Genomic DNA, 20,685 nt, shown 5'->3' on the forward strand with positions numbered 1-20,685 from the left:
TTAAGTCAATGTTCAGTGGTAAACTTTGAAAGAACAACCATAACATTTTGTTCAGAGTTACGAACAACCTGCATTCCTGAGATATTTGTAACTCTGAGGTTCTCCTGTATGTGGCTTATGCTAGACTTTAGAGACTAGTTGTTTTAGAGAATATATTAGAGTTTTCAAACATTTGTTGGTTCAGTACTATTTTATTAGCCCTCCACCTGTAAAGCCAGCCTCCTTATTACCATGAATGTACAGATCTTAGAGTACCTTGCTTGTACAGGTTTCCGAGTGAAAGTAATATGAGTAATTTAGTTTTAATAATGTTAAAAACAGTTTTTCTATCTATCAGATTTTTGAAATTATCTGGAATTAGAAATTAATGCTGTAGCTGACAGTACATACACAAAACAGATAAAGTGATGACAATAATAATAATACAAAGCAAAAAATATGATTAGAAAACAACCCAACTGCAATGAGTATTTAATATTGCATTCCTTTTCCATACATCTGCCCTGGGAAAAACTATTTTTAAAACCTGTTCAGAACACCATGGTTTGAGCCAAAAGAGCTGAACCAGTTTTTAAATTGGTTGGAATTTTGTAGACTAGGCCCTTGTATTTCATTCTCTTTTTGGCTCTTTGACCTTTTCTGCACTAGAGAGATATAGCATGCTAATTAACATTTTACTTTATTAGTTGATTGTGACACACCTTGCATTCATACGCACAATTCTTCAGTACCAGGCCAAGTAGACTGTGTGTTATCAGGGTCAGTACTATCTGATCTTACATCATTCCAATCTCAGCAACTTCTCTGCCATTATGGTTGCAGACTGGTGGTAGTCCTCAGCTATTATCCCATACTGCAGTGCTGATCTTGTGAAGTTTCCATGCAGAAAGCGCTACTTCCAGGAGCTGAGCAGGAACTGTGTCATAGGTATTTAAAGGCCATTACATCTGAAATGTTCATTATATAATGAACCACTTCCTCAAGCAGCTCCGAGAAACAGCGGCATGTTCCCGCTCCAGCTCCTATGTGGAGGTGCAGCCAGGCAGCTCTGCGCACTGCCCTGTCCATAGGCGCTGCCCCTGCAGCTCCCATTGTTTGCAGTTCCCAGCCAATGGGAGCTGTGGGGCAGTGCTTGGGAGGGGGCAGCATGTGGAGCCCTCTGGCTGCCCCTATGGATCAGAGCCGGAGTGGGGACATGCCGCTGCTTCCGGGAGCCATGTGGAGTGGGGCAAGACCCTGCTCCCGCTCCCCGGCTAGAGCACCAGAGCAGGGCAAGCCCCGGACCCTGCTTCCTGGCAGGAGCTTGAGGGTCGGATTAAAATGTCTGGAGGACCAGATGTGGCCCCCGGGCTGTAGTTTGCCCACCACTGCTCGATACAATGGTTGTGTAAGTCTGAACATAGAGAATTGAAATGGCTGAAACAATACATACATATGCAATTTTGTTGGAAAACATAGATGTATTATAAATTAAGTATTTTATATTTTTATATAACTGTGGCTATTATAGGTAAAGCAATGATAACTGGACAATTTTCTGAGCAAATCAAGGATAATAGATGTGATTCTCATGTACAGTAAGGCTTGTTTTACTGTTCTGACAGTGCACAGTACACTTAAATTAAGTGTAAATTTACTTCCACTTTAAGGCCCCTTTATACTGCCACGGCGGCGTAAAGGGGCCTTTGTATAAATGAGAATCAGGCCCAACATTTCCGTCAAACTGTTTAAAAAATCTGTTTTGTGAATTGGAGGGTATAGGTGCAAGAAATATGCCAATTGACTAGAGAAATCTTGATAGACCATATTTATACCTTCCTTCAAGCTATGTTAGCAAATCCATCCAATTCTTTATTTACAATGATGACTGTTACTGTTTGAGTGAAACCATATGGGAACCATATGGGAACTATTATTAACCATTAATGCAGGATTGAAAATTGTATTTGTAGTTAATGGGCTGTATGTATGCTTCATTTATCCAAAGCCAGAAGAAACATTATGGGAAGTTCCTGGGTATAACTGTAAAGGTTCACTATTTGGAGAAGTTCTGTGTATCGATATAAGATACTTCAGAGTAGACCTGAACATTCATTCAGAATATGACTGGTTTAAAATACTTCTGTAATTTATATGTTCCAGTTATATTTATTTATATTTGTGTGTTTTTGGGGAGGTTACAAGCAAAACTGAAAATTAAACCTGTTCATTAACGTTTGTGACGTGCACAAACACTTTAGCACTGTAGCTTCTTAACATTTGTCCTGCCATGATTTATTTGGAGGACTAAGTGAAGGTTACAGGATTGGGCCCTTAAAAACAAACAAATCTAGGATATTTGAGTCTTCCTGCCTGTTTTCATGTGTAATTGTTCTAAATTATGTATTTGATGACTTATTGAGTATGTGCAAAAAGAAAAGGAGTACTAGTGGCACTTTAGAGACTAACCAATTTATTTGAGCATAAGCTTTCGTGAGCTACAGCTCACTTCATCGGAAGCAACACGGCTGCTACTCTGAAACCTGAGTATGTGCAGGATATTTTTTGATGAGTGAACAAAACATTGTTTGTGTTTCGTACTTTGGCAAAGAATAAGCTATACCACCAGCAAAAATGATGTGATAAACAAAAAGCTGCTACAAGTATGAATCATTGAACGTGGATGTTCTTCGATTGTTAAGCTACAGCTATTTTAAAGTTTTGTTTTGTTTTATTTTGCAGTGGTCTGGGGGTGCACATAGCTATTGCCTAGGTGTCTCAAAGTAGATATAGAAAAGGCATTTTTTAACCACGTGCCTCAGATAAAAATCACTTTTTAAATAGGAGAAATGCAGAATTTTAGACCCATGGATTCCCCATTCTTTCCACAGACAGACTGATTCAAATGTTTCATATTCAGACTTCTTCGATTTGTAAAATACTGCAGTGTTCTAAACTCAAGAATTAATGTGTTCTAATAATCTAATTAGATTTATTGGATAACTTTTTGTTGGATCCTATTTGTTTTCTGCCTCAAAAGAAAAAAATCAGTGTTATGGATACAGTTGATTTTTATTGGGAACTGTTAAACTTCCCAGTTTTTATTATATGAAGCATGTATTTCTTTTATATGACAAATCACAAAGATTAGGCATCATAAAACTGAAAGACTCACAATGTATAACTGTTCATATTTCAATTAAACAAGTACATTTACTTATTATTTTGCAGGTTAAATTTTTTCCGAGATGTTCCTGACTTCCAGGTACTGGCATGTGGTGGAGATGGAACAGTGGGTTGGATTTTGGATTGCATAGGTAATGAGGAGGTTTATTTATACTTGCTCTTGAGCTGTTATGTTTTGGAAATCTCTTTATAAGACTATATATCTTTTTTATCAGCTTGTGGAGCCAACAATTTCAAAACAACATTTCAGTCACTTTAAATGCTGATGGTCAGACTCTTTGAAGTATGAAATCCATTAGCTTTTAAAAGTTATTGTAATTGAAAATAATTAAGAACATCTAGAATACCCGGGTCACTAATTCCCATCTGGTATTATTTGGGTATCTACAGATTAGGGGTGGTAGAATTTGTTTAATTTTTGCTTCTGTCTCCTTTCTTCAACCTGAATCGAACGGGAACCATTTTCAAAGTTTAGGGCAGTTCCTGCAAGTTCCCTTTGGTCATCCCCTCCTTTCTATTACCATATTCTTGCTTTCTCTCTGTGACCTCCCAAATACCTTTGACAGGGTCTGATTCATGGTAGAGTAGGTCTCCAGTCTCTGTGTAATGCCTCACTGGCACATGCTTTATTTAAAAGTTTAGATTCCTATAGTCAGTCAAATATTGTACATTTTGGAATGATCGAATGAAGGAGCCCCTGAGGTCATGAAATGTGAACTTTGTGAACCACTCAAGGCTTATGGGAGAAAATTGAGACTATTGGCACCAAGTGATTGGTTATTCAACCCTGGGAAGGCTCCAGAGAAAAGAGTTGGAGGTATGTGGTATTGGAGGTCATGAAAAGAGAGTGTGTGTTGATGGGGGAAGGCATAAGGGAGTCAGTTGGAGTTTTGATTAGGCGTTCTGGCTAGTGTGTGCTGTTGGGAGGTGTGGGGTAAGGCAAATGGACCACAGAACCTTTTGAAGTTAAGGGCAAAGTAGAGAAGACACCTTTCTAAACGAGATAAAAAGGTTTTGTAAAAACAAAATTGCCTAATAGCCATAAACCATTGTACCTCAATGATAAACATATTGCTGAAAGTGTAAAGTTTCTAAACTCTTCTCCTGTCATTAGGTAGTCACGGGGAATGCCTCAGATTTCCATGCAGTTTCCCTTCTATTATAGTGGAATTATCTCAACAAAATATTGTATTTTGGCTAAATATTGGCTTCCACAGCTTTGAGTAGTGCAGTCTTAGTAAGCAGGTTTTGGTTCAATCAAGCTCACAAATGCCAGAAAGAGATTATGATAGCCACAAGCTATGTACATAAAGTTTAGGAAACTATCTGCTCTGAGAAATAAATATCCTCTTCATTTGGAAATTCTTTCCCCCTCTCGTGTCCCCCCCCCCCATCTCACTGCCCCCAACATAAAAAGGAGAATCATAGTTTGGATCAAAGCAAGAGAAAATCCCAAATCTTTATCTAAGCAGTTTGAGCCTTTTAAACTGAACTTTTATTTTTTTCTAAAAAGCTTAGGGTTTTAAATTCCACTTGTAAATACCAAATCCTCCACAAGCTTTCTGCAAAGATGACAGATAAATTGGTAAAATAACACCGTGTTCCCCTCAGATCTACTGGATGTGTGAACTGGGTGAAAATTACTGTTAGTGTGCACTTCAACCTGTGTAATCAAATAGCTGATTAGAATAATAGAATATCAGGGTTGGAAGGGACCTCAGGAGGTCATCTAGTCCAACCCTCTCTCAAGGCAGGACCAATCCCCAACTAAATCATCCCAGCCAGGGCTTTGTCAAGGACCTTAAAAACCTCTAAGGAAGGAGATTCCACCACCTCTCTAGGTAACGCATTCCAGTACTTCACCACCCTCCTAGTGAAAAAGTTTTTCCTAATATCCAACCTAAACCTCCCCCACTGCAATTTGAGACCATTACTCCTTGTTCTGTCATGTGCTACCATTGAGAACAGTCAAGATCCGTCCCCTTTGGAACTCCCTTTCAGGTAGTTGAAAGCAGCTATCAAATCCCCCCTCATTCTTCTCTTCTGCAGACTAAATAATCCCAGTCCCCTCAGCCTCTCCTCATAAGTCATGTGTTCCAGTCCCCTAATCATTTTTGTTGCCTTCCGCTTTTGTTGCCCTTACGTTATTTTTGTTGCCTTTACCTTGTTCATGCAAATATCAGTTTAGGACTAGGCGTAATGCTAGTAATAATGCTGTTCATTACTACTAAATGTGTTTTGTGCACTGTTATTTGAAATTATTTGTTGTTTTGTGTTGCTGTAGTTGTGTATTTGAAATATGTGTATCTTAAATATTCTTTCTGAGTGAAATTTACTCCATTTCAAAGGGCCACAAAAGCCTGTCCACTCTGTGATAACCCTTTGTTGGGGTGTGGGTGTGAGTGGAGCATGGAACTTTGGGGTGGGACTGCTGGATCTATGCTTATATCTTATGGACGCAATGAAAGGGGTATGTGTGGAGTCAAAAACTACTTGTGTTCCAGCCTGTAAACTTTCAAAGTACTGGTTTTCATACATAAAGCCCTCAACATTTTAGTCCCAGACTAACTTAGAGGCCTGATTACCCATATCTGACTGAACACATAATCAGTGCTTATCCTGAATATTGGAACTTGATTTCCCAAGCTTCCGGGTGCTGGTTCCAGGGCACTTTGGGTGGTGGAGCCTCGTGGAATTCGTTCCATGTGGAAATACAATTAAACATAAACTTGGCCACTGTAAGAAAAATCTACAAGGCTCAATTCTTTGCACATTCTCAGCTGATTAAATTCTGCTTTTCTAGCTGAGTGGTAAAGCTGAAAGCAACAGGGAGCATGGTGTTCAGTCTTAATGAGATCTTCAGTATCTCTGTTTAAGACAGATACCATATTCATGGGTGCCAAAAATGCCTGTAATAATAATAATAATGTAATTATAGATTGGAATAGTAGTAGTTGTGGAGGGGCTGCACTGCAGCCAATAAAATGCTTGTCTGTGGAGGGTAGAGTTTCCTTTGCAAAGCATGTTTCACTGAACTGTTAAATCAAACTCTAACCTGGTTAGCTTATCCATAATTTTAAGTAGTACATGTACAACTTAATTTTGGCTTATCAGTTTTTTATCGCTTTGATTGTGTATTTTTTTCTTTATTCACAGAGAAGGCAAATTTGCTTAAACATCCTCCAGTTGCTATTTTGCCTCTTGGGACTGGCAATGATTTAGCAAGATGTCTGAGATGGGGAGGAGGTAAACATGAGTTAAAATATATTGCATTATGTTGTTAAAAAAGAAACAGAAGTTTACTGACAAAATCTACTTGCAACATTGATTTCTCTCTTATGATGTGTGAAGACCCATTGTCAATTTTATTTCTTTTGCCTCTTGGAATGAATTTTGAGTGTAAATATGGAGTAAAACTAGATTTTGGTCTCTAAATGGCACATCAAAATTCCTAATGGATAATAAGGTCCATATTCTATTACTTTGCTTGTAACTCCCATTTCTGTCAATCAGAGCTCTATAGACTGAAGGAGAGTACAATATGATCATGAAGGTTTAAAGTAGCCTGGCTTTGTATCACCTTTATTGCATTTATTCACATGATGAGTACCTGGTAAAAGAGTAAACTTAAATGTAGGGAGAGGGTTTACTTCAAATGGCTAATAGTTTATTGTTTTCAATATATTCAGAAACATTAAAGAAAAATGCAAGTGTCAGGCCACACTAAACTAGTAGCTTTGATATGACTAGTCTTTGTTGTTCATTGCCTCTTCTCTCATCCCGGTGAAGATTCAAGACAATCAGCATGTTGGTGCCATCTACCAGAAAGCAAGGAGGCAAAGAATAGTGAAAGCAAGAGTATATGTAAATCTTTTCCTGGAAGCATGGAACCTTCCTTTCAGCTCTTTTAATGACTGCTTTCCATCCATGGCAGGATGAAAAGAGAAGAGCAAGCACAACCTGAAGACGAGGGACAAGAATAGGAAGGTTTCAGAGTAGCAGCCGTGTTAGTCTGTATTCACAAAAAGAAAAGAAAAGGAGTACTTGTGGCACCTTAGAGACTAACAAATTTATTTGAGCATAACCTTTCGTGAGCTACAGCTCACTTCATCGGATGCATTCAGTGGAAAATCCGATGCAGTGAGCTGTAGCTCACGAAAGCTTATGCTCAAATAAATTTGTTAGTCTCTAAGGTGCCACAAGTCCTCCTTTTCTTTTTAGGAATAGAAAGGACTCAGCCAAGACTAGGCACCTGTCTGGTGGCTGTATCCCAGCTGCACAGGCTCACAACATCAGAAAGAATGTTGGAGAGACCCCTTCATGGGATCCAGCTGTGCAAACTTTCTCTCAGCAGGGGACTAATAGCTCTAGCTCAAATTTCTTATTCCCTCTAGACTCAGGGATTTGATCTCAACCTGCTGGTGTCCAGTGGATTCGGTTTGGGATCCAATGCTGATTCCATTTCAACTCTCCCTCAGTCATTTCAGTCTGAATGCTGCCCTGTTTCTGGTGCTCTTTCAGCTTCTGCTGCTCTTTCCTTCTGTTTCCCTCACTCCTTATGCTTAAAATGTAAGTAATTTACAGGGATTATTTTATCTTCCCCCTCTTCTGTATCCTTCATTGGTTCCTGGGTGCAGATCTTTGTAACCCCACTCCAGTGTTGGCAAACTCTTCTGCAATGCAGTGGCTTTTATTCCTGCTCTGTGGAGAGTGCTTCTAGGCACTCTTTGCCTCCTGCAGCTGTCTTTCTCACTTCTGCAAAATTGGTCATAGGTGGAAGGCTATCTTGATTTCTGTTTGGGTTTTCCTCCTCATTACTGGGTGTGCATGACCCCCCCCCCAATATTTTCCACTTATGAAAACCTCAGAAAACCATGGCCTCCTCCACAGGAGCAGGAAACAGGACCCCTACTTATGAAATCCAAGGCAAGCTTATCATTCGTGCCCTCTAACAGGTATGTAAGTAGGCAGTGAGTTGTGGGACAATGACTCCCTCAGATCTCATGACCCCTAAACCTAGACTTCATCTGTCAATTTGCTGTCAAAAATAGCTCTCCTTAGCAGGCACCCCTTCAGCACAGCATGCACATTGCTAGCTCCTGCCTGCATTCCTTTATATATTGGGCGCTGTGAGCACAGCTCCCACGTCTGGTCTTTCTTTGGGATCCTATTTCTGTTTTCTAAAAGAGTAGGCAATAAATGAGTATCTTGATTTTCAGATGTGCTGAGTTTCTGCAGCTTCCAGTGGGCCTGATGCAGCTCAGCTTTGTCTTACAGAGCAAGATAGTTTAGGTTTCACAAGGTTAGCTGCCTCCATCTCCACAGGGGTTGCAGCTCAGATTCACTTTCCCTTCCATCTTACTAATTGCTAGGTCCACAGACTCAAGTCTCTACATTCTTGCCCTCTGACCAGTGAGAGCAGGAATCTAGAACTCTAGGTTCCAGATCCACAGAGGAGTTAGGCACCTAAACCTAAGAGGTAGATGCCTAAACCTGTTTTTTTAGGCACAACTGACATCCACAAAACTCCTGCTTGGCTGCCACCTAACTGTGTAGGTGCCTAAACTCACTCAACGCCTACGTTTTTGCAGTAAAAGTTCCCTGGCACCTATGTTCCTGCCTCTAGGAATGCACACTGCTGCCTCATTCTAGGAGTCTGGATGCCTGTCTCCTGCCTAAGTCCCAGAGTGATCCACAAACCAAGGAAAGACAGGTGCTCCTCTGCCTAACTTGCATGCAGCGCCTGATACAGTATGTATGCTTACGTAGAGGCCACCTAATTCCACAAAACACAGCTGGGCGGGGACTTCCCTAATAATCTTTAGCCCAGTGGTTAGGGAACTTCACCTAGCATGTAGGAGACCCCCAGTCCTTCCTCTGCCTGATGAAGAGAAGGGATTTAAACATGGGTCTCACACTTCTCAGGTGAGTTCCCGAAGCACTGGGCTATAGCACATTCTGATGTGGGTCTCCCTCAATCTCTCCCATTGACATTGTTCCATTTTAATTAAATAATTGAACAATTAAATATTAATTGGGCCAGAGAGAGAGTGAGATTGACCCTATAGCCTACTGGTCAGAGCATTTACCTAAGAGGTGGGAGATCCCTGTTCAAATCCCTTCGTATTAGGGAAAGGGGGGGACATAAACTGGGGTCTCCCAATCCCAATCTAACCACAGACTAAAGGTTATAAAGGAGATCCTCCTCCCTTCCCTTTCTTCTCTCACCTGTTTTATGTGGAGTTAGGTGTCCTCTGAGCATGCATACCAGGTCAGGACCTGCATGCAAGTTAGACAGAGGAACACTTATCTTCCTGTAGTTTGTGGATCGCTAGCAGAGATAGGCACCTCCCTGCAGCCAGGAGATGGGTGCCTATCTCTGAGAGAGGGAGGCGGGGCTTAGGACACACTCCTCTCATCAGCATCTCAAATTGGCTAGCTTGGGCAGCTCCCCGCCTAGCGTGCTGGCAGTTCAAAGGTGCCCTTCTCTCCTCATTGATTCTACATGGAGCTTACAAGCCTGACTCTGTCTTTGTGGATGACAGTGTTCTTCCTGTGATGCTCCAGACACTGAACATCGCAATGCCTAAGTCCTGGATCTAGGTTTCTCCATCCTCTTTTCCTTTGTTTAATAGGAATTTCTGTTGGTCTCTGATACTGGGGGGGAGGCTCATCTTCCTAATACTTCTCTCCTTAGAGGCTGTTTTCCCTCCTGTTTTTTCTGTTGTAGCTCAGGCAGGTTGTATTGTCTGTTGGTTCATTTGGAACTGCTGTTCTCTTGTCAGTCACTGGGTGAAATTCATTTTAGTTCTTCTACTCCACGGTGACAGGTTGCCCTTCAACTGTGTGTGTGTGTGTTTCTTTGCTGTGGTATCTCTCCCCATCAGAAGGCTCTCTGGAGAAATCTCACTAGCTTGCATGCTACAATGCTCCCTTTTGAGTTACAATGTCTGTTGAGTATCCAGACATTTCAGGGACTTTTTAGCTTCCTCTCTGGTGCCTTTTCAGTGCATGATAACTGTCCACTTCCCAAGCCTTAGACAGAACAATCTGGTAGGTCAGGCTTATCTTCTCCCTAATTCCTGCTTAGACAGTCCCTCTTGATGGAAGATATTTTTAAATCATTTGCCTTTGCTAATGGAAAGAGGTAAAAATAACTATGACATTGTTTAAAAATATTGATGAACATTTCATCCCCAAAATGGATTTGATACATGAATCAGCATGTTTTTACCAAGTGTGCAAAGGTCTGGAGAAGGAATGGAAGCCTTGATAAATGGTCCTATATAAGTAAGCAGAACATCATTAAGGTATCAGTAGGGAAGAATACCAGAGAAACTGTCTAGAAGGTGCAATTTTAAATAAAAAGAGTTTTATTAGACTTCTCAAAAACCTTACCCAGCCCCCTTCAGCGAAACATTTTGCTACAAACTTAGAGACAGTATGCATATCTCATGCTACTGTGTCTCAGGAATGGAATACCACATTTCAGACATTTTGTTCTCTCAGCTTCTATGACCATTCTTACTGATAGCTAAAACTTCCTCTATAGATTTTTTGAGGTCTCTGTATTGTCCCTTAGATTTGCTGCTCTTGTTGATTTTCTACAGAGGTTGGACTTACCTCTCCTCTTAGATTCTTTACTTGTAGATCTCAGACCTAACCGTCATTTTTTCCAGATCAGCATTGAGTATATTGGGGGGGGGGAGGAGGAGAGAGCGAGAACTGCTTTTATCTGTGATGCAGTGAGAGCTATGGCAAAGCTCTTAGTAGGTCAATGTCTTGTTCTATACTATTTTGCATTATATAGCACCTTCTCTCTTTGCATCTTAGAGAACTTTTTTTCAAATATTAATGAGTCAGTTCTCACACATCACCCAGAGGTAGATTATTGTGTCCCTGTTTTGTCAATGGTGAGCATGAGGCGTGGATGTGTGGGGTAACTTGCCCATTGTCTCATGGGAGGTATGTTGCAGTGCTGCTTGCGACAGAGCCTTATATGGCTCATGACTTTGTCTGTATAGAGAATCAGACGTTGGCTTCACTTTACGAGCTCCAGACACTCTTTTCCTCAAAAGCATTGAGTGCAGCCCCATGCCTCAGTTCTCAAATCTATTTTTTTTCTCCAGTGTGAGAGGGAATGAAAGGGGATCCAGTTTAGACTTCTGTTCCCTTATCCTTGGGGAAAGGAAGTTAAATTAAGAGGCATCCTTTCTTTTTATGCCATCTGTAAGGATCTTTTTCAGTGTTTTGATCTGTCTCCAGATCCCATGACAAGTATTCTGGTCTTAGGCCTTACACCCTCTTACTGAGATCCCTTCTGTGGGACAGGTAAAAAGAGTTTATCCCTTTCCTAAACTCCCTTTAATTCCCTGGAAGTTATGCAAGATCAGAGTTTAGAGTGGACAAGGCAGTCACTATTCAGGTTTTTCCCCACCTGGCCTTGTAGATTCTGCCCTCCAAGTCCCTGGATCTAGTGATGGTGCACATGTGGACCGTTTCAATCTGCCCTGATTTCCTCTTCTAGGGTCTAGTCCCCTACCTCAACTCTATCTTCCTCTACTTTATGGCCTAGAGGATGAATGAAACAAGTTCATAGAGAAAGGAAGTATATTGACTTTAATACCTGCAAGCCATTGATCAAGAACATTAATCATGGGTCTTGATGGCCTTATTTAATTGCTGTGCATGCAGGCATACCACACCTTCAAGCTTTCTGTTCAAAAAGTCTCACAGTTTTTTTTTTATCTGAGGTCATCAGTGCCTGAAATTCCCCTCTCTGTATTCAGGTTTCAGCTATCTTGGCCAGAGTTAAATGGAATTTTTCATGCCATACTAATGCCTCCATTTTTAAAAATGCCCTCTTCTTATGGGAACTAGTTTTCAGAAATGTTAGCGCTCAATGAGACTTGCCAAGTGTGGTCCAGAATTGGGATATGTATGAAAAGTTTTCTTGCATTTGTTGACTGTGAAAGTGACTCTATTAATTGTTATACCCCTGTTCAGCGTATTGGATAATTATTGTTCTTCCTAATTATCACTGTCCAGTTGTCACTAGCTCTAGATCGATTTTGGAATTCCACATGAATGAGTCTGTGGTCTTGCCAACCCTCTGTTTGAATCCCTCCAATTCCTTTGAGAAGAAACTTTTTCTGGATGTAAAAAGAGTTTTTTTTAGATTTTACCTGCACCATATATAGCCCATGAGAAGGGTGAAGAGTCTGTCCATTCCCATGAACCAAGGCATAGGTCTCTGGCTTCCATGCAGCTGTCAGTTGTTGACTAAATCAGTTATTAATCTGATTTGTAGATGGGGAAGACTCCACCTCTGCCAGTGAAAGCCCACTGTACTCTGGGTATATTCTTCCTCCTGTGCTGAAAAGGCCAACATAATTTCAGTAGAAATGTGCAAGGCCATTACATGGTTCTTGCTTTCCACTTTAATCATATACTGTCTATCTTACATACCCATCACCAGAGTGTGAGTGCCTTCTACTAGGAAAACGTTAACAGCAGAGGCAAACTTAGCTTGTAAGGCTCCCCAAACCAACCCCCTCTGACGCATCTGTGTGCTATGTCTGATGATTGTCTGGAATCTCCTGCAAGATGGAAGAAGATGGAGACAAAGATGGGGACAATGGAAAATTACTCACTTGTGATTAAATTTGTCAAGTTCCCTCCTCTTCTCCCATCCGGCAACCTTCTCTCTTTTCCCTTGTTCTGAGTTATCCCATCTGGACTGAGAGGTATCAGTTTGAAATTTACTGATCAGATGGTGGGAAGAGTCAATGCTCTTTATTCTCGGTCTTTCACTATTCTTTGCCTCCTATCTTCCTGGTAAACAGCACCATAACACTGATTTTCTGAACCATCCATAGGATAGGAGAAAAGATGAGACCTCTGCAAACTGAATTTCCGGTGAGTGATTTTCCCTTCTCAAAGATACAGACTCCAGGCATGAAGTATAAATAGTGAAACAAGTAACTATGGTACTCAGAGAATCAGATGCACTGCTGCTGTATGTGGAGGGTGGCAATATGTAGCTATGCCACTACATACCAGTGTAGATCACAATTGAAAGAGTCTAGGAGGGGTTTGAATGGCTTTGGACACACTCATTGCAACAGTAGGACTTTGCACCAATCAATGGATGTGGTTGCCTGTGTTCATGGCAACTACTATCTGCAGATTGGTTCAAAACATTCACACCTACTTGGTTTTAAAACTAATGGGGGTCTCAGATCTGATGTATTTGCAGAGATAAAAATAACTGTTGGTACTCGTCACCCTCTACCATACCTTTAACAGCAAGTAGACCCATTGCTTGGTTTGGACATACGTTTTTACTGCTGACACTGGTGGTGACCCAGCATGGACATATTCTTGTCTACATGCACTTAATCTTGCTTTGGAGAAGGAGTAAATCCATGGATCTAGGGTTGCTGCTGCACAGCCATTTTGTCTGAACAGCATATGAAGTTGGTCAATGAAGTCCCCTTTTCCTGTTGTGCAGGGTGTAGCTTCTTGGGGCTCTGCAGATTGTAATTAAGTCCATTCCTACCCAATACAATGTATGGTGCAGTCAGTATTCTAGTGGAGGGCCTATTTAGTTACCAGAAGTGCCAGGCAAGTGGTCTACTCATAGGAGTAGACTTCTATATCCACAGGATCAGGCCTAAGGTATGTGCCCATTGGGAAGAGGAAGGGAGGATGCATAGAATAAAAGTGGATGCACCATACTTCATTTATTATACTAACACCACACTTTATTAGGGTTATGCTAAGTAACCCTATGTTCGGGAAAAATCACTGCTATAATTTCTATTTAGAAAACACACAGGGACTTGTATTGCTGCTGTCAAAAGCTGAGCACACCAACAGCAAAGTGACTCAACGTCTGGATGAACTTTCCAGACTGTAATCAAAATATGGAAAACCAGTTAATCTGCTGATCACTATGCTTCTCAGTTCGGAATGGTTTCCAGGCATTTGGTTGTGTTACCACAAATCTCTTTGGAAACTTTGACAAAAGCGATAGACACATGAACAGAAGTTTTAACTCCTCAGCATACTGTCATACTTTCTTAGGGCACTGCCTCTGCTCTTTTAACCTCTGTACGTATATTTTGAAATGAAAGTATTTTACATGTTAACATTCACTGTATAGCATAAACATGCTGCAAAGTTTAGCTTGGTGGTGTCTGAATACAATCAGGTAACTGCTGGAAAATTCCAGTTAGTAGATCAAATCTGCTCACAGTTACACTGAGTGTAAATCCAAAGTCTATTGAAATCAGTGAAGTCATTTTAAGTTTATATTGATATGGCTGAGTGCAGAAGTTAGCATTGTATTTACATTTCCCTTAATTATAGTTACTGGAAGATTGGTAATGGAGAAAAATATAATTCTGTGCTTCAGGTTTTATATGTGCAGATACAATTTTCCTAACTAGGAATGGGGGTAACATCAGCAGAGTTTGTCACATTTATTAAAAATCATCATGTTCACCCTTTGCTAGGATATGAAGGTGAGAATCTGATGAAGATCTTGAAAGACATTGAGAACAGCACAGAGATCTTGCTGGACAGATGGAAATTTGAAGTCATACCCAATGATAAAGATGAGAAAGGCGACCCAGTGCCTTACAGCATCATCAATAATTACTTTTCTATTGGCGTGGTAAGAAAGTCATGCTTAGCCTTCAGTGATATTTTTTTCTGTTCTGAATAAATGTATGCATGCGTGTCTCAGAGTGAAGTATGACTGGCTAGAGATCATTTATGATGTCATTTTGCTAGTAAAATGAATACATAGGTGACTGACAACGATTTGCATAAATTTACTTTCACATTCAAACTAGAATTATTTTTCAGAATCTTCCACCCACCTATGTATAGAGGAGAAAGTCATGTTGTTCTTAATGGTGTGATGAGCAGCTGCAGTACTAAATTAGGAGTGTCACTATAAAGACCCCATAAAATATAAAAGAAGACTAAGCATTATTAACCCCTCTTAGTCACCTTGTCTGTTAATATTCATACATTCAAAATCATACTGAAGAACAGTGGGGGGGAGGGGTTCATTAGTACTTATTTAAGTTTGCTGCTTCTTCCCCTTCCCCTCTCCTTTACTCTGCTATCAGATCATCAGGGTAGTTCTCAAATAAAGAGAATCTTTTTGGTTCAATCCCATACATGTGAATTCACAGAATCTTCCATTCTGGAAAGTACTTTGCACAACTCTTCATTTCTTCCACATTGTGGCCTGTTTCTGCTCCATGGGAGTCAAAGTTGGGGGGTGGGGTGGGGGAGAGAGATCGCCATTGGCTTTATTGAAAGTAGGATTTGGTCCCTAGGTTTATTGGATCACCAGTAGGTGGTATGCGTTGTTCTGAAAGGTTCATTCTTAGTACAGGCACTGCTAAGTCTGATTTTTCCCACACCTTCACAGTGGTTTAAGCGAATGTCAGTCAAGGTGGCAAAGTTATCCATTATTTGGATAATGCAACAGCTTCCCTGATAAGTGACCCAGGATATTTGGCCTTTCTTTCTTCAGAGGAACCCTGGATGGTCCACAGTCTGCTCTCAAATTTTCTGGGTCTCCCCTTTTTAGCACAGGGGATCTGTGTTCTGTTTCTGTGAGGGCAGAGACTCTGCTAGCTACCAGGCCTCTTCCTGGGACTCAGAAGCTCAACAGCTGGCTCCCTTCCTAGGGCTCCCCACTACTGAGGAGCAGTGCTGCTCCAGCCCAAATCAGCTCCTTAACCCCTTCCACCCTGGTGCGGTGTTTATCCACCCCATCATAGGGACAGAAGAGAATGTTAAGTATGTAAGCAGGTTATGCTATTCATGTTTAATTTTGCTACCTCATATAAATGTGACAAAAGGGATATTAAGATAAACAGCTTCCCAATTAAGGGTGATATAGTGTGATTATGTATAGGAACTTAGAACTCTACTTTCAGAAAATGCTTGATGAGAGAGAATAGCACATGTGGAGGAAGGAAACAAGTCTGAATGCTGCACTGTCTTGGCTTTTTCTCTTTTCAAGCCTGAACACTGAATGCATACCATTTTCACAGGAGACAGCAGAAAAGATCCCAGCAGCTCATGGTGGCTCTGCACCCTTCTCCCCTCTTCCCTCTTGTGGAAAGTGGGTCAGCTCCTCCTCCCTCCTCCTTTAATCCTTCAACATCAGGCCTGGGAAGGAGTAGAAGGAGCCACTTCTGGAGTTTCTTTGCCCCAGGTTTGGGGCTGGGAGTTAAAGAGCTCCTGGAAATGGCCTCCTCCAGGGCTGGGGCTGGGGATAGTGAAGACACTGCTATGGCGATGGGAGAGCTTCTTCTGTTGGCATAGTTAATCCACCTCCACAAGAGGCGGTAGCTATGTTGACCAGGGCAGGGCAGGGGGGCTCTCCTGTTGACATACGCTGTCTACACCAAGGGTTGTGTTGGTTTAACTGCGTCGCTCAGGGGTGTGGATTTTTCACAAGCGACATAGTTATCCTGATGTAAGCATATAGTATAGACTTGGCCTAAAGAGCTCCTGGAGCTGTAGAGGAGCAAAGGTATGTAGAGGCAGCAAGGAACAGATGGTGGGGGGTTGGCAGGGGGTGCAGAATTGATGTGAGGATGGATGGGCAAAGTTGATGTGGGGCTGGGGACACACAAATTAATTGATGGAGCTCCGAAGGGGTACAGTATTGATATGGGCAGGGAGCTATCATTAATTGATATGGGGTTGGAGGATGGGCAGATGTAAGCCTGGTGGAGTGTCATTGGATGATCCGAGGAATGGAAAACCTGTCTTATGAAAGGAGACTCAAAGAGCTTGGCTTGTTTAGCCTAACCAAAAGAAGGCTGAGAAGAGATATGACTTCTCTCTATAAATATAACAGAGGGATAAATACCATGGAGGGAGAAGAATTATTTAAACTCAGTACCAGTGTGGACACAAGAACAAATGGATATAAACTGGCCATCAGGAAGTTTAGACTTGAAATTAGACAAAGGTTTCTAACCATCAGAGGAGTGAAGTTCTGGAACAGCCTTCCAAGGGAAGCAGTGGGGGCAAAAGACATATCGGGCTTCAAGACAAAGCTTGATAAGTTTATGGAGGAGATGATATGATGGGATAGCCTAATTTTGGCAATTAATTGATCTTTGACTCCTCGCGGTAGATATGCCCAATGGCCTGTGATGGGATGTTAGATGGGGTGGGATCTTAGTTACTACAGAGAATTATTCCCTGGGTGTCTGACTGGTAAAACTTGTCCACATGCTCAGGGTTTAGCTGATCGCCATATTTGGGGTCAGGAAGGAATTTTCCCCCAGGGCAGGTTTTTTCTTTCCTCTGCAGCGTGGGGCACGGGTCACTTGTTGGAGGATTCTCTGCACCTTGAAGTATTTAAACCACGATTTGAGGACTTCAATAGCTCAGACATAAGTTAGGGTTTTTTTACAGGAGTTGGTGGGTGAGATTCCATGGCCTTGTTGTGTTGTGCAGGAGGTCAGACTAGACGATCATAATGGTCCCTTCTGATCTTAGTCTATGAATTAATTAGTTGGCATTTTGGGACTTTGGGGAAGCTGTAAGCCCCACACCATTAGGCAGCACTTCATACAGATTTTTGTAATTTGATCTCCCTCAGGTCTTCTAGCAGGAACTCCTGAGCGAGGGCCAAAACCACCTTATTCTGGAGAGTTGGCAACACTGTAACTACCCTGGCTGGGATGATTTAGTTGGGGATTGGTTCTGCTTTGAGCAGGGGGTTGGACTAGATGACCTCCGGAGGTCCCTTCCAACCCTGATATTCTATGATTCTATGATACCCTACACATGCTGGGGATGAGCAATGGGAGTTCAGAAAACAGAAGACAGATCAGAAACATAACATTATTTTTTTAAAAAAAACAAACATCTCATAATTTTGGGGGTCTGACTCAAGATCTTTCAACTTTTGGAGTAGACATTTCTGCTTCCTCAAGGTGTGTAGCAGTTGGAACACTAAGAACTCCTGGTGACAGCCCTCTTTGGAACAAGGATCACCATGCCCATCTCAAACACACAATTGATTTCGGAATGAGTATCCTTCAGCAATATCCAGTTTTGTTGGACCATCAAAGGGAATTTTGCATTCACTGGTATCTTATATTTATTATGCAAACAATGTGAAGTTGTAGAAGTGGGTAAGTAAACAAATAGGGTTTTCTTAGAGTGACATAAATGACAGCAGCCTAAACAAGCATAAATTCAGTGTGTGCATTTGTGTAGCTCCAATTGACTTCAGTTGTAGCTCCTCAGACACCGTTATTTTATTTTGCATTTATGTAGATAATGCTACTGTAGGAAATTGTGCTAAGATTAGACTCTTACACTGGGAATTCCAAAAGCCCACTTAGCACAGTGGCAACCATTGTATAGAGTTGCATTTAATTGAAATGCAGGGCCGGCCACCTTCCTTTCACACAGGGTACATTGAGGTCCAAATGGAACCTTGCGACAATGCAAAAATGTTTAAGTGCTACCATTCTGATTTGGTGGCATTGTAAACACACTTAGCCCCAGTGTAAGTACAGGTGCAGAAGACTGGTAAATTTGTGACTTTATCTCCAGGTGTAGAACTAATGGTCCATGTGCAAACGGCAATGCAAGTACTCAATCCAACTGAATCAGGTTTCTTTGCTAATACCAATAGATACTCAGCCCTAATGCCAAAACAGTGCTTGTGCTAGTCAAGCACCTTAGCCCCGTTCTGTTTTCACAACATGCAATATTGATTTCTTAACAACTCTTAATCATCCTAGTTAATTCTAATTTGGATAGTTTTCAACCAAAAAAAATCTGCATTGCAAGTATATATGAGTAAGGCAGTGAGAAGATTCAAAAATATCTGGAAATATTCTCCAGGTTCCATGAGAAACAACTCAGTAATACATGCTGTTTAAAAAAAAAAAAGAGGAAAAAAAAAGTCACCATAATGAGTGGAAGCCTCATTCATATCAGTACTGTTGATGAACTGAAATCAGTATGTGTTTCCTGCAAAATTGTCAGAAGGTAGCAAAGGTTCACAACAAAGACAAGTGTACTTTTACGATACATAATATATTACCAACCAAATGCACTATCAAATAGATATTTGCACGGTCATGATTTACTATTCCTCAGCTTTAGCAAGTTACTAACAGCCTCTTATTCCGCCAATGTAAAAAAAAATATGACTGCTTACTTCTTATAATCATAAAGTTGCAGTTATGGTTCTAGCTCCCCATCACTATCTCCTAAGTTGTCAGCATCCTCTTCCATTACATTTTCTTCATTCATTTCAGCAGAAGTGAAGGAAAATCTCAGTTAAAACAACTTGGGGGCATATTTTATTCTTGTTCTATCTGCGGACTTCCTGCTGACATCTATGAGACATTTATGTAGAGACAGGAGTTTTAATCAAAGGGCTAATATAGATTTTAGTCAATAATGGCAGAGTCTAAATATGATAGTCATCTAGCTGACAGTAATGGTCTCACAGTGTACTGTTCAATCTTGTACTCCACCTACCTCTTTCAGACTATACTGATTTCTACAAAGTACGATATTGTCATTCATAATATTCAGGTACAGTATTATTTTTCGGTTTGTCTTGACATGGGTTCATGGAAAATAGATCCTGTCAAACAAATGTGTTACATATTACAAGTTTGGTTGATAAAGGTAATAGTGTTGATGTAATATACTTAGCCATCTGTAAGGTTTTTGATTTGGTACCTCACAACATTTTGATTAAAAAAGTAGAACTATATAAAATTAACATGGCACACATTAAATGGATTAAAAGCCGGGTAACTGACAGGTCTCAAAATGTAACCATGCACAGGGAATTTCATCGAGTGGGAGTGTTTCTAGTGGGGTCCAGCAGGGATCAGCTCTTGGCCTACACTATTTAATATTTTTATCATCACTGAAAGTTTGCAAATCACACAAAAATTGGGGGAATGGCAAATAATGAAGAGGACAGGTCACTGACTGAGAGCGATCTGGATCGCTTGGTAAGCTAGGCACAAACAAACAGTTTGCACTCTAACATAGCTAGGTGTAAATGTATACATCTAGGAACAAATAAATACTAGGCAATACTTATTAGGCAATGGAGGACTATATCCCCGGAAGCAGTGACTGAAAAAGATTTGAGGGGGGGTAGAGAATAATCAGCTGAACATGATCTCCCTGTGCAACAGGAGAATCTTGTGCAGGAGTTAGAGAGGTTTTCTTGCCTTTATATTTGACACTGGTGTGACTGATGCTGGAACACTGTGTCCAGTTTTGGTGTTCATAGTTCAAGAAGGATGTTGATAAATTGGAGAGGGTACAGAGAAGAGCCACGAGAATGATTAAAGGATTAGAAAACCTGCCTTGTAGTGGTAGACTCCAGGAGCTTAATCTATTTCGTTTAACAAAGGGAAGGTTAAGGGTTGACTTGATTAGAGTCTATAAGTATCTAGATAGGGAACAAATATTTGATAATGG

At 40.9% G+C, this 20,685-nt stretch overlaps 1 protein-coding gene across 10 annotated transcripts in view; it reads left to right on the top strand.

Annotated features, from left to right (window-relative positions):
* Positions 1-20,685, top strand: part of DGKB (diacylglycerol kinase beta) — a 521,988-nt gene that overhangs the window by 244,906 nt on the left and 256,397 nt on the right. For all 10 annotated transcript variants that reach the window (XM_048838274.2, XM_048838272.2, XM_075125825.1 and 7 more), the window contains 3 exons: positions 3,211-3,296; positions 6,322-6,411; positions 14,685-14,845. In XM_048838274.2, the coding sequence (XP_048694231.2) occupies positions 3,211-3,296; positions 6,322-6,411; positions 14,685-14,845 (337 nt within the window). The remainder of the gene's footprint in view (positions 1-3,210; positions 3,297-6,321; positions 6,412-14,684; positions 14,846-20,685) is intronic.

The sequence above is a fragment of the Caretta caretta genome, chromosome 2, assembly GCF_965140235.1.
Source record: "Caretta caretta isolate rCarCar2 chromosome 2, rCarCar1.hap1, whole genome shotgun sequence".
Lineage (NCBI taxonomy): Eukaryota > Metazoa > Chordata > Testudines > Cheloniidae > Caretta > Caretta caretta.